The sequence below is a fragment of the Empidonax traillii genome, unplaced genomic scaffold (assembly GCF_003031625.1).
Source record: "Empidonax traillii isolate 1590-97213 ecotype Southwest subspecies unplaced genomic scaffold, ASM303162v1 scaffold340:size591717, whole genome shotgun sequence".
NCBI lineage: Eukaryota > Metazoa > Chordata > Aves > Passeriformes > Tyrannidae > Empidonax > Empidonax traillii.
Window position 1 is genome coordinate 147,592 of NW_020955533.1, and position 14,876 is coordinate 162,467.

A 14,876-nucleotide genomic window follows, 5' to 3' on the forward strand; every position below is an offset into this window, starting at 1 on the left:
AACCTATTTTCTTCATTTTAAAAATAACTGTATGAAAATATCTTTGTTTGAATACATCAGGAGGTATTCTTCCTACGCAGATCAAAACAATGGCCCAAATACGGCACTACCATGCCTATTCAGTCAGTGAGATGACACATCTCTCAGCCAGCAGGCAAACTTTAACAATCAAAAATACATGTTTAATATATTGATGCTATAAAATAAATTCAGTAAACAAGGCAATTATTTTTTTCTACACTTAGTAATAAAAATGGAATGTGCTTCATTACCTATTTACCTTATGCTAAAGACTGTTACGCAGAAATACATTGATCAGTCCAAGTTCACAGTGCTAAATAAAAAACTAAATGCAGCTGCCATTTTGCTATACTACTTGGATTTTTTTGCATTCCTTTGGGTTTTTTTCATGGGAAAGTATCAACTAAGTCAATGCCAAAACTATTTGTAGATCAGCTTCACCCTGAGGGTCTTAGTGCTGCAATATTTGAGTTCACAACACTGAGAACTTGAATTGTGTTTTTGCACTTTAAACTTCTGCTTTTTTTTTTTTTAACTTGATAGTTTGCAGAAAAACGTCTGTTGATTTTTCTGTAAGTGCTTGTTACTGCAAACTCTGCTTGAATTCTCAGCTACAGAACTTTTTTAAAGCATCAGTAATCAGGTGACATCAGCAGCAATCACACACTGAACTGCCTTCACAGCCCAATCTGCTGACAGGGCCAGCCACTGTCATGAGGAACAACATACTTCCAGATTTTCCTTGAGGACAGGATAGCAAGTTCTGGGCTTGAATTAGAAACATTTGGTAAGAAATCTGCACAATAGCTCTGGACTGCGAGAGAACACTCTGTCCCCCTCAGTCACTGCACCCAATTCAAATGTAATCCACAACAATTTAGAAACCTTTGCTATGGAGGCAGCTCTGAAAATGCTTGCTTACAAAGCCATCTCAGCTGGCACTGACTGACCAGCTTAGCAGGCAAGCCCAGCAGTCAGATATCCCAGTTCACAGAGACACCTCAGTTCACACCCAGTGCGAGAACTAAACTACCTGATCGGCACCTGCTAGGTGCACACTAGGGAACTACTCTGGACCATGGAAATGTACTTAGGCTATGAGTTCAGGTCTTGAATTTGGCTGGGGCACTGCTCATGCCCTGCCTATTACAGCAATAGCCTGATGATTACTACACACATGCCTCTATACGTAGCAGGCAAGGGCGATACAGAAGGAGAGTATGTGGTGGAGTGTGAGCCTATGCACTGCAGCAAGCAAATTTCTCTGTCCTGTCTCTGCTCATCTTTAGGTAAAGGGAACACAGCCTGGAGAAGTACAGCAAATCTCTCCTCTTGTGTACAGTTTTGACTACGTGGGAAGCCTTATGGGAAAGAAAAATCCAGTAAAAATTACTTCTAGTGTAACATAAAAGGCATGGGGCCCTGTCAGCTCATGTGGTAGCAGCTATCAGAGTTCTGTGCCTCTGAATGAGGGTTTTTATGGCAGCTCTGGTCTTAACACGATGGAGAGCCTGCTTGAGTGATGAATAAAACCTAGTCAATGGACAAGGTTGTCTTATGTAATTTTGTGCCTATTCTTTAAGGTTTTTTCCTAACATTGGAGGCAGCGACAGCTGCAGCCAAAGGCAACCCCTCAACCTGTAACTGTTCTCACAAGTCACTTGTGAAAGTCCCAGCAGGTGCCCTCACCCTTAGATGCTCTGTATCTCCTGCAGTATGAGACAGAGGACCTTGCCCCCAAAAGTCAGTCAACTACGTAATTGGTAACGGGTAATTTCCTGAGAGATGGACGTACCGAATTTGCTAGAGGAAAGCAATAAACAGCTCAGTGTTGCCACATTTGAAGGCATGGTCCTTTCTCCTTTCCAATGGGGATGTAACCAGAGCTGTGGCATGGATCCTGGAGAGATGTGTGAAGGTTTGAGTGACACAGGTTGGCTGGCAGGGGATGGGAGGATATCCTGGCTCCTAGAGCTGTGGATGGCTGGTACAACCGTGCCTTGCAAAGCCAATCTCAACAACAGACTGTGCTGTTAGCTACAGAAGCACTCTGGGACCTGATGTTAAGACCTTCCCTTCCCGGCTGCTGCAAGCTTGATTTCACATCCACAGCTGGGAAAGACTCAGTCCCTCCTTGCTGAGATACAGAAGAGACCATTTTGCTGCTGTTGCATCCACGCCAACAAAATGGTGATTCTGGAAGGCACATATTTCAGAAGATGACGTCCCTCTCACCCCGAACAGCTGATTATTTTGCAACTGCCCACCTCCTCCTCTTGTGAAATACACATAAACAGAATGGAGGAAGGAAGAATCTGACAGAAGCTCTCTTCAAGTGCAGTCACATGTGCCCTTAATCCTGTTTTGTATTTGCAGGGCAAGAAAGCTAGAATCCAAACATAAGAGCATGCCTGCTACAAGGAAGTTGTACCAAAGATACAACTTATTTTATACAGTGGGAAAGCCACTGGCAGACAGAAAGGAGCTGTGTTCTCTCCTTCATGCATTCATATGACTCCTATTAGTAATGCAGGATGGAAAAAAAAAAAAAGAGTCATTATTTCCAAAGGTTCACAGGACGGCTGAAGCCACACGTCACCTCTGAGAACACAGAGGTGCTCACCCTGGCTCGAGACCCTGCAGGGCTCTGCTAATTAGCATCTCAGTAAACATACAGTGGCCAAGGCCGCCTGGGAGCCCTTCTGAGGCGCTTTGATCAGCCATGCTGCACATGTGGTGATTCCATCCAGGGAATCCCTGCCTAGCAAGCAAATGGAAAAATTCCCTCCTGTCCAGGGTTACTAGTTGAATTCCTGGCTGAATCAAAGGCAGCTATGGCTGCAGGTTTTCTTTCCTCATGCCTGAAGTGTCATAACTACTCCTGTCCTAGAGGGAAAGGCAAAACATACTAGGTCACGTACACTCTGGAGGCAGGAGCAGAGAACTTCACTTCTCAGTGTTCCTCAGAGATTGCTTTTTTAGAGCAATGAATTAGTAGCACATTTTCCCTCTCCTGCTTTACTAAAACACTTGCATTTTCCTGTTTCTTCCCTGCCAAACCCCAACTTTCGCTCTGGAAAAGAGTTTGATCCCAAAAGTGCTGGACACCTTAATTTCATCTCAATTTCAAATGAAATTGAGGTTCATGGCACCCACAGAGTCTACCCAGATTTCCCACTCTCAAAAGAGTAAGTGTAAACAGCCAACCACGCATGCACTCTGGACATGAGACCTAAGAAATGCTATTAAAATAACTTAAATGACATACAATCATTTTAACACTGCCACTTGAGCTGGTGAACAGCTTTCCTTCACAGAATACATAAAAAAAAAGTTGTTTGTAAGACAAAGTAACAGACAGACAGCTTTTTTTCCAGCTGAGCTTTCAGATCCAAATCATTATTTCCAAATAGTGATTGAAGAGGAAGAAATGTTCCTTTTAGACTGTGAAACACCCAGTTGTTTTAAAGTGTAAGACAGTCTGGCTTAATTCTCCAATGTTACCTTGAAACAATACTCAGGGACTTAAAAGTGCTAAACAGAACATGAAAGTAACTTCAAGAATAAAAGAATTATTTTCTCCCTCTAAATGACAATTAGACTTAGTACCATTTAGTATTTACTGCCAGTTTCTCCAAACTTTCAGTTCTACATTCAGAACAAAATTGTTTTCCTGTTGTTTTTAGCATAAGAACACAAACACATAAAGACACATCCAGCCCACTCAGGTTCCCCTCTCTCTCATTTCACTCATATGACCAGCCATCACACAATCCTACCTTCCCAGTTGTTGTCATCACACAGTGAGGTTAAATCCAGCCGAGGCACTTCAGATACGAAGCTGTTTTCCTGATCATCAGCATCTTGACTTCTTTGCAACTTGTTTTCAGGCATGGTTGGATGCTCTTGAATCTTCATACTTGAAGTCAGCTATGTTCCCATGCACCCAAAGAAATGAGAGAGAAAGAAAAAAAATGTTTCAGGATGCAGAGGAGGAAAAAAAACCCTGCAGTCACAGCAGCAGTAAGCTCATGCCTTTAGCTAATAGGATCCAAACAAACAGACCCTGATGTTTCCAGCTCAAAATCCAAATCCCCTGCCTGGTGACCCCTATGCACTAATTGCTCACTCACACCAGTTAAGACATCTGTCCATCTGCCTTCCTTGAATTTCTTCTTCTTTAAAAAGCCACTGCAAGTTCCCGAGACTGCCTGCTCTGACAACTGCATGCAGCTGAAAAAGCCTCCAGTAATGGATTGGGATGAAAAGGGAGGGAGGGAGGGAGGCAGGGAGAAAGGGAGAGGGAGGGGGTGGCTGCGTACACTTCCTACAGGAGCGCAACTCCTTTGAGCAACAACAGAAACGCTGCTGCTGTTGTTGTGAGGCTGTAGCAATATGGTGCCTTCTAAAAAGCAGGCACCAGAGCTCCTGAGGTAGCAGCCGCAGACAGCAAGCAGTGCAGGCTACGTACATGAATGCTCTCATGCAGGCTGTGCTGGCTCAGATCAATTAGTGCCAGCTAAGCTGTGCTGGCTGCACATTCCCTGATTTCCTGTGGTTGTTTTCTAGCTGGGCGTGGGGAGAGCAGAACTATTTATGGAGGAGCTCGGGGTATTAAAGCAGCGTTGCGCAAATCCAAACGGCAGTAGGGTTTGGCATCTCAGCTGGAAGCAGTGTGGACTCTGGGAAAAAGCCAAAAAATTCACACAAGCATCCAATGACTTAGGAATAAAAAAAACACAAAAAACAAACAGTAGAATTCTGTCAAGTAAATGATTCATCAGTTAGCACCACCTAGGAGCAACTGCTGTTTGTCTCACTACTATTCACCCCTGCACATACCACACGTCGTGTGCATTTAGGCAGAAACCACTGCCATTCTCACAATCCAGAGACACAGTGCGTGTCCGCAATACTGCCTGATGAGACGAGCAGTTTTGTGACTCTAAACCAAATCAGCTGTAATGCCTCACAGAGGGCAGCAGGGAAAAACAAGTGTAAAGCACGTACATAAACATATAGTGTGATCTGTATAAATCCACCAACAAGCACAGAGCTATCCGAAGAGACAGCACTACACTACTACATGAACTACTGGAATTTGATAAGAACAGCTTAGGTGTAATTCTCTCAAACACAGTCTAGCAGATAGTCAACATGCAGATTTTCTCTCTGCAGGTATTTTGATAATCTGCATATGCTGATAAGCGAAGAAGATGGGTCTACAGAAAACAACTGGTACCTTTGGACATAATTTTCTTGTGAATCCAGAAGCATGGCCAAATGCTTCAATATCCCTAATACACACCACTAAGGCACATTTACTTTGTTTCATCTGCATAAAGCTAACTATATGTTTATAGTTTTTTTCCCCCTTTTGAGCAGAGAAAAACAAGTAAATTTCATGGAGAGGGAAAAAAATCTTGCCCAGTAGACAAGATTTTTTGAATATGAATAAATGTTTTAATCTTATCTGGATTCAATTCCATCGGTCCCTGCAATTGAACAGGGTGCTAAATAATATCATCTAGGCTTCCTTTCCCACAAAAGGTTGGGTCAGGTGATCTTTTGAGGTCTCTTCCAGCCTGGGCTGTTCTATGGTTCTAAAAATCAGGGTGATGAATACCCTGATGTTTGTAAAGAGTTTTCTGCATTGTATTTGTATAAGGTGTGTACTTCCTGTTCATTTCAATAAATCACCTCGTTGAAACATTATAACAAAATGAAACACTTGATGACAGTTTGCCAAACACTAATAACTCGTACAGCTTGACGCTAAATCTGATTACAAATGTGTTTATTGTGAGAGCTGTACATGGAAAAATGTTAATTCACCGTTCAATATCTTTTAAGCTGCTTCCAGGTTCGAAGGACTTAAATATTTCTTTAAGGTTCAGCAACAAATTTTCTGCCAGGATCTAAACAGTCAGTGTACATTACAATCAGAAAGACTGGTCAGTGGCCAGAAACAGGCAATCTTCTACATTTACTGAAAGAACAAACTGTACCAGTTGATCAGCTGCATATAATTTGTCAGCACAGTATTTTAAAGGCTGAAAGAAATAAAGCAGTAAGTTTAAAAACAAGTGTGTTTTTTTTTAATAACATAAAGAAGTGTGAAGAAAGGAATTTATCTACATTAACAATTTCAAAGAGCAATCTGAAAATACCATCTCGTCACCACTACTGATACTAATTACAGAGTTAAACATCTTTTTATGAAGAATGTACAGCCTCCTGACTTACGAAGACTCTTAAAAGAAATCTTTAGCAGATATAGGAGCACTTCCCAGATGAGTAAACATTTCCATTGCAGATATATTAGAAAGATCATATCCATGTCATCATCCTGCTAAAGTCACTTGAGCTGTAGAAAATATTTAAAAGTTGTTTAAAAACAGGCCTGTGCTCTGCCTGTCGCCAGTTACTCTCCTTGCCTTGCTCACTGATGTAGCCTCTAATACAATGAATAAATCATCAGGTGTTCTGAAGAACAACGGTGGTACAAACCCAGGCGACTTGAGAAAGCAGATGTTTATAACTTCCTTTGCATTAATATTCCAAACCCTGAGAGGGGTTGATAATTCAATATTTCCATCACTTATTTTTCCTTTTTGATTTCCTGATGGCACCAGTTGCCAACCTCCAGGGGAAAAATCATGTAAGGGAGAACTACTTTGCCTTAGGTACGGATGTGCCACAATTTCTTACAGACTGAAGGGGCGGCAAGTTGATGATCCCGGTAACGCTTGGCAGTCTCAGTGCACTGCGGATATTACATAAATGGCCATGAAAAAAATCTTCAAAGTAGGAACTTGAATTCTGCTTTATAGAAGGCGCTTCTGCAGCTATACTTTGCAGGCAGCAGTAAGTACAGATCTAAGTAACTTGGGGACAAGTCAGCTGTTTTCATTCTCACTGCTCCAATGGAGATTCAGCATAAAGAGTAGCTCAAGCAGCTAGAAATAAATGTCAACACAAAGGTTTTTAAAATCTGATCAGGAAGTTGTATTCTGATCAGTTACATGTGGATTCAAATCAACTTTATATAAAAGGCTTTCTTCCCCTACATCTGATCATGCCTTACAACCACAAGCAGGAAGCAACCTTATGCACATCTAATTAATACAACCTGATGCAGGAATGCAGCCATTCTGCCGCCTTACTCCTGAGTCATGCCAATCCCCCTCTACACTTGTTGCCATGCTGGTGTGAATCCTAAATACCCTTCCCTTGTCAAAACCTGGATATAAAACCTGGAGAAAGCTGTGTTTTTCATCCCAGAACTTAGCTACTTCCAAGGGCAGATTATGAAGGTTAACAGAAGCACTGAAAATTAATTTGGGACTTGAGTTTCAAGGTATTTTTACAGCCTCGTGGAGACCTGAGTCGGCACAACTGGTAACTATGGCAAATTCCAAATACCTTCCGTAATATTTTCAGACCAGAGACAGGGTGAGAAAGAAAGTCCCTATCCCTTCCTCATACATAATGGGTTGTTTGTTATGAAATGTATGTCTTTAAGCTTCCCTAAGCAAAAGGCTTATAAGGGGCAAAGAATGTAAAACAACTCTGCAGGAATGTAACATTTTCTTGACCTTGTAATTCCTATACAGTACAGGCTCTGGGTTAAGGCTACGTCCTCTCCTGCAGTTAAAATTCTAAATTTTAAAACTTTTCCTAAAGAGAAGTTTATTTTAAGATTATGATTTCATACTCAAATATACTTCCCCCAGGCTAATTTAAACAGGAGTATTGTGTGGCATGGCAGTAACAACACCTCCTCCACCAGCAAGTAGGTACGTGAGGAACAAGGTGCTGCAAAATCTACACTCCGGAAAATATAACAGCTCATGAGCAAGAGCAGGATCACTGGGGATTACTGACGCTCTGGGAGCAAAGTAGGAGATCCACCTAAGCCCAGTCAGAGCAGTGATCAAAGGCAGCACTGAACACTCTTTGCAGGGGTTACATATTTCAGGGTCCCACAAACTTCTCCAGCTACAACACAGCTGCTCAGAGCTTAGTTGTTAGCAATCTCTTACCTTTCCTGTGCTAGATGGAAATAATTCCTATCAGAAACAGTCTTTCAAAGGCAATAAGTGCATAGTGACTTTTATTAAAAAAAAAAAAAAAAAAAAAAAAAAAAAAAAAAAAAAAAAAAAAAAAAAAAAAAAGGCAACCAACCACATGAGGAGTCTAGTTTACAAATATTACCAGCCTTCAGGTAACTCCAGACAACCAGAAAAAATAGACATCGACTACAGTTGTTTTACTGTGCTCCTCTAAAATGAGTGCACAGCTGAGGGAGAGGTGCCTCAGATAACTCTCCCCAGTATTTTAAATGCTTGGCTGTCTAGAGGTGTTTCAAACAAACCCAAATGAACAAGTGACTGCAACAGTGTTTACCCAACCCAACCCCAATCTTTGATTTGCTGAACAGTCAGATTAAAAACAACATAAAGCCAATGCGGGAGGCGCGTGTTGAAAAGAAATGGAAAGCTGGGGGGAAAACTGTTGCCATCAGTGTCACATGTCCCCTCCTGACATATATCCCAACCACCAACTCTTAGAAAGAAACAGGAGATGATCCAGTTTTCTGAAGACAAACGGATCACAGACACCTCTGTTCAAAAGCAACAGGTTGCATTGGGAAATCATAAATAAAAGACCAAGTTATTTTAGAGAAATCAAGAGAGGCAAGCTGATCTTACTACCCTGGGAGATAAGCAGTCAGCCCTGTTTGCCATGATTAATAAGGGAACTTCACATCACTTAAACCAAAGTGCTGACTTCAGTGATCCTTCCCTTTTTGGCAAGGATGGATCAAAGGAACTGAAGCAGATGCTTTCAGACTACTCAATGGTTGAGAGGTTCTCTAAATTATGTAAATAAAAAGCATAGGTCAGGGAAAGTAAAAGTACATGCTAACTCCATTTCTCTGAAAAAAACAAAATTCCACAAAACTTTACACATTAACTAGCTACTTATTTCCACTCAATAAAAAGCTCAGAAAACTGAAAACCAAAACAAAATAAAATACCAACCTGAGAATGCCTGAAAAAAACCTCATCGTTTTCACTTTCTTTGCTATAAAAAAACAAAAACAAACCAACAGATTACAAATACAAAACCAGACTGTCTTGTAACAAAAACAAGCAGGATTCCTGTACACACACCAGGTTTTTATGTTCTTGCTACTCCTACACCCTCACTAATTCACACAGTAAATGAAGGGATACTCTGGGCTGCTGCATGTCAAGATGCTAAACTATGTATTTTTGCTTCCTCTCAGAAGCTATTTGTGAAAAATAAATAATGTAATTTAATTCCAGCGCCCTTAATCTGAACCAATACAACTTTCCCTACAAACACAGCTGTCAAGAGAAACTATCACCTCAGGTGAGCAGAGTGAGGCTGTACAGCTTTTGCAGAAGCACAGAGGAAAGGGCTGGATTCCCCACCCAGAGGCCAGGTAAGACAGGCCCTGCAGTCCCCTGTGTGGAGTGTGCTGGCTCAGGTGCTTCACAGCTGACTTCTTTTCAGGTCTGCACCATCAGCACCTTCAGAGACATTCCTAACTGGTTGGGAAAAGAGCCTTGTGGCATATGCTGCAGGGCAAAGCCCACACAACATACGCAGTGCCTCCATGAAGTTTTACTTTGAAGTTAACATGGTGGGTAACGCTGTTCTGCAGCATAACTAAATGTCACCCTCATAGTCTGTGGTGGAAGGTCTCTCAGGCTGTACTACAATCACAGGGAAAGAAAAACATATATATATATGAAAAAAAAAAATCACCTTTCTTCGGATAAAATTTCCATGTCATCAGGTCCTGTTCTGTCTATAGGCTTGGGTGAGCTAAAGCTTTCCATACTCTGCAATACAGTAAATGTTAAAGCAGTAAGATACATATGAGAAACAGATTCAAGCTGCAGGCCATAAAAGAGATCAAATATAGAAATATTAAATAGGACTTCTAGGAACAAGACAACGGACTACTGCCTGATGCACATTTGTAACAAAACAAACAACACAATTTATTGCCCACAATCTGCAAAAAAACCAGCTGCTCACTGCTTCATCTCTTTCATCTGATGACCTCAAAACATCAAAACAGAATAATTCTGCACAGTACCCCGCCAGTTCCTGTGTTACAGACTGACAGAGACAGCCTAAGCCTGGGAGCAGTTCTGTGGTCTGTGCAACTTCTGTAATAGCAGGTACCAAAATCCATGACATCTTCTCAGCAGGACTCCTTCCTTATTCATCTAAGAAAATACTCCTCAGCCAAATCCTTCCCTAGTTTCTTCTTAAACAGGCAGAAGAATGCAAAGAGACTGCCATGTGCAAAAATATAATGTTGTTATTAATATGAATGTAGGGCAAGAAATCCAGCTGGTTATGACAACTTGTTCTGATGTTTGCCTTGGCTACCATTAGGAACATTAACGCTGTTGTCCTCCAAGAGCTTGAGAAACTGCTGTGAGGACAAGACATGTTGCCACTTTGGGCACATGTCCAGGAGGTTTTCTGCTCTGGTTTTTGGGAAAATCCCTCTTAAATATGAGGAAGCCAGTCAGTGGCATAGTGTGGTTCCTGCCCTGGAAACTATGTGCACAGATTTTTTAGGATAGTCACAGCCCTCTCTCACCTGCTACACCTCCAGCACCAAAAGGTGACAGAGGTCAGTCATTCCAGCCTTGACTAATGGGATTCTTCAAGTCCTGCTGGTACCTGGCTACCGTGTCTTTGAAATGCAGTTACAAGCTTTTAATGCTTTGTGGTTGGTTTGCTCAGGAGAGTAAGTGGAACTGACAGCTCCTCCACTGCTGACTTAACGCTTTTGAGTCAGATGCAATCAGACAGCTAAGAGGAAAGCTTCCACACACTGTCCTACATATTCTTTCAGGCTTTGAAAAGAAGGAAGGCTCAGAAAAAGGTGGCTAAGGAGATACAACATCACAAACTTGCTACATGACGAAGGCCTATTAGTAAATGCTAAGGTGCACGTTATGTCCTTTCATGCTTCAAGTTGGCAGTCTAATTAGGGTTATTATTTGAAGAGTAATGGTGTAGCCAAAAGAGAGCTAAACCATCACACGTCCTTCTGGCAGTCTCTGAAATGCAAGGATGTGATAAGCACACTCATTAAAACTTTAAAAACAGCTTTTGCTCTTCCAAAAGAGTATCACCATGCTCTGTGCAAGCTGTTTCATAACGATACTCCCAGTTGACGATTGCACAGTGACAATTCCTCTAGCAGACCAAGCAAGAACCACACTGCTGATCATCATGGTCAAACTGCTTTTAGTACAAGGTTAGTTAATTTTACATTCCTTTCAGACTTTTCCCCTCAAGAGATCAGAAAATGAGGGGCAGGGCAAAGTCCAGTGGACACAGGTATGTTCGAGGACATTTCTTCTGGGCATGTTTGAAGGCTTCATGAATGTTTTTCAGATCCACAGCAAAAGTGGACACTTCTGCCTGTCCTTCCTTTCCTAAATCCTGTGACAAATTCCCATTTACATTTAAACTGCTTTACACTCCACAGGCACGGAGGAGAGGTGCTGAAAAAAGGCTAAGCACTAGACCTCTGCCTATCAAAGTCCATCGCTACAAGCAAAGATGCCAAGTTGGATGTGTCTATCTCACTGCTTTAATGAAGTATCACATCAGAAGGTTACTGATATTATATATTGAGTATTAAATCTAAGTTACTAAATTGAGCACAGTGTACAATTTTTGGCACCTTGCCTTCTTTTTATCACAACAATAAGCAAAATCTACCTCTCTCTAGAACCTCTGCATGGGGTAAGAGCATCAAATCATTGCAATTTTATGATCTAACCAAAATGAGTCCAGACACAATGCCACAGTAAGAACTCACTCACTCACAGCAGGCTCTAAAACTTAAACACAACTGAAGGAAATGCCCTATAGCTCAGGACAGTCTTTTCACACAGCTTTTGCTGTTACAATTAACCCTGTAATGCATGCTCAGCACCAGGCCCTGGGATGTATAGCACCTCTGCCATTGTACACAGACCCCACATGAAGCACAGGACAGCTTCTCACCTGCTGACACTAATCAGTGCCTGCTTTGGTTGAGAGGGAAGAAGGGTGCACCAGTTTTACTCTACAGCTTGTAAAAATTGGCAAACTGTCTTCTACTGTGGAGCTTACACATGAATGCACCGGGAAAATTCTACAGTATTCCAGATTTTTACTATCTTACATCAAAGTCACTCAGGTCTTCATTACAAAGTAGCTAGAGGGATCACCTTTTGGACCAACACACTCCAAAGTGCTTTGCAAATTGCAAACACCACAGCAACACACAGACTTTAGGGAAAAGACATAAAACACCCTCGTCATCTCATTATCAAGTAGTCACTTGAAATCTAGTCTCAGAACTCAGCAGGAACATAAAAAAAAAACACTTGAGCAGAACACGAAAACCTATATCTAAGGTTCCAACCTCCTTGTAAGACTTCTGAAAGACTGGGCAAAATACTTATTTCCTTTTCTGCTTTCCAAAATGCTTCACTGAATTCAAAAAAGTAAAAAAAGCAAAAAGGTTGTGGAAAGAGAAAATGACTATAGGTGGAATAAGAGGGTCATAGCAAAAATATAACTTTTAGATGCCTTATCGCAAAGGTTACAAGCGTAGGATCCAGTGTTTCCCATAGTTCAAAATAGCCACTTATGCCTGTACTGCAGGCAAAAAAAAAGGTTTCCTAAAGGAACAAGTTGTGCACTAAAATAAAAAAGTCTTTTTCCCACCCTAGTAAAAGGTGTCAAAGCATGCTGGCTTACCACAGGACTGTCCTGGTTGTCATTGAGCTCTGAAAGCTTGGTGCTGGATTTCTGCCGCTTTGATTTATTCCTTTCACTTAGATATCCAGAGCTGGTATCTTGTAATTTTTCTACCTCTTGAGCAGCTAGAATACAGTCCTCAAGATTGCTGAATCCAGAGGGAATGTTTTCCTTGTTGACAACTTCCCTAAAAAGAAAGGGGACATTACAACAAGCGGTTGTTTAAAACACTCTTCTGCTACACTTACAGTACCAAGAGAACTGCATCATGATGACTAGTTCTGGCAACATCTTCTATGCCCCATGAAACCAGTACCTCTGGTTCTTCCCAATGCAGCAAAAACCACACACTGGGCAACGCTAAATCCCACTGAGGAGTGAAAGCCAAGTGTATACACCTCAGGTGAGAAAGCTGTGGGGATCAACATTTGAAATTTGATTCACTTCCCACTAAACCCAACAGAAAATACCACTGACTTCAGATGGAAGCTGGACTAGCCCGTGGCTATCTGTGGTATTTTTATAGAGAATATGCAGAATATTTTCCTTTGAGACACGTGCTTTTAATTTAGAAAAGTGATTCACAGCTGCGGTCCAAGGATCTCCTTTGGTGCATGACACTACATAATTGTCCTTCTTATTCATACTGTCAAATGCAAGAGCAGGAGTGTAATGCCTTAGCCAAATGCTTGAATCTTATTTAGGAACTGCATAAAACATAAAAGGGAATGTATCTTTGCAATGGCAACACAACTGCTAGGACAGAGGACTGCTCTGCTACAGGAAGTGAAGGGGACAGACAGCCTTAAATCCTCATGTGATTCACTAGCAGGGACCCTCTGGGCTGGTGGGGTTTGCTCATGTTTTCCAGAAGCTTGGCATATGGCTTGTCTTGCCCTGCATAACTAACCTTCTGGGTCTTCAGCATGCAGCTTTCCACTCACAACCTGTTTAGTACCCTTCCCTCTATTTTGTCCAAGAGTGAAGATGCACATATGTAACACATCACTACATTATTGGAACAGAAGAAACACAGTATGCCTCGTTCATCACTGGATTACCCTGCCAGAGGCTAAAGGCAGCTTGCTTACACTTGATATTGAAACTGGAATATTTGCTAACTGTTATATGTGTGGCTCCAAAACCTGCTTCCATGAACTGCAGGAGAATTTATCTACTCTTGCACTGGTGAAGAAACACAAGAAACCAGTTACTCTGCAGTGTCTGGACAATGCCAGCATGACAAGTATTCAGAACAAAAGTAAACCCAGAAGATTCCAGCGACTTTCTGTATCACAGATCTCTAGGTTTTGTTGGTGGAAAAGAGATACAAAGAGGTATTATAAATCTATGATTAAACTTGTAAGATAAAACACATTTGCCTTTGTGGAAGTTTTTACAAACCCCTGAGCAGACCAGTTACATACAGAGAGCCCGTGGATCATGTAATCTTCAAAGCCTGTGAGTTCACCTATGTGTTTTTGTGATAAACACTTTTCCTGCCTGTAGTCCTATTTTGTGACATTACAAATCCTCTTGTGACCCATCACAAGGCAAAGAGATGAAGTCACTGACAATCAGAACAACCACCACAGAAAGAAATTCCCAGTTTTGATAATTTACCCAAAGGAGTCGCAGCAATCTGACCTAAGGAAACTAGGGAAAACAATTTGAATCCTAGCCAGCATTCAAAACTTCCAACGTGCTTTAAATCCTTGGCTCCAGCTTTATGAACCTGAATAGCTGAGTCAATCATATCTAAAGGCAGCTCTGTAACGCAGTGTTGAAAAAAAGCCCCGCAGTACTATATGCTTCCCAACACGTACACTAGCCAGTCTGTGACCTACTTACCTGAGAAGCCTGTCAGCAGGGCGACTAAACAAGAAAAACTACTTTAGAGCTGCTGCCAGATACTTTAGTGACTTGCAAGTGCTAATTTCCCAGTCCATTTTCACAGCACATTTTCGTTCTCTATGGAAATGGCTTTTTTTTTTTTTTTTTTTTTTTTTTTTTTTTTTTTTTTTTTTTTTTTTTTT

General features: G+C 41.4%; 1 protein-coding gene across 8 annotated transcripts in view; it reads right to left on the reverse strand.

Annotated features, from left to right (window-relative positions):
• Positions 1-14,876, reverse strand: part of FAM13A (family with sequence similarity 13 member A) — a 144,197-nt gene that overhangs the window by 22,664 nt on the left and 106,657 nt on the right. For 7 of the 8 annotated variants that reach the window (XM_027892159.1, XM_027892161.1, XM_027892162.1 and 4 more), the window contains 4 exons: positions 12,841-13,027; positions 9,823-9,899; positions 9,069-9,111; positions 3,801-3,951 (listed from right to left, as the gene is read on the reverse strand). In XM_027892159.1, coding sequence (XP_027747960.1) covers positions 3,801-3,951; positions 9,069-9,111; positions 9,823-9,899; positions 12,841-13,027 — 458 coding nt within the window. The remainder of the gene's footprint in view (positions 1-3,800; positions 3,952-9,068; positions 9,112-9,822; positions 9,900-12,840; positions 13,028-14,876) is intronic. The other variant, XM_027892163.1, reaches the window with a different exon arrangement.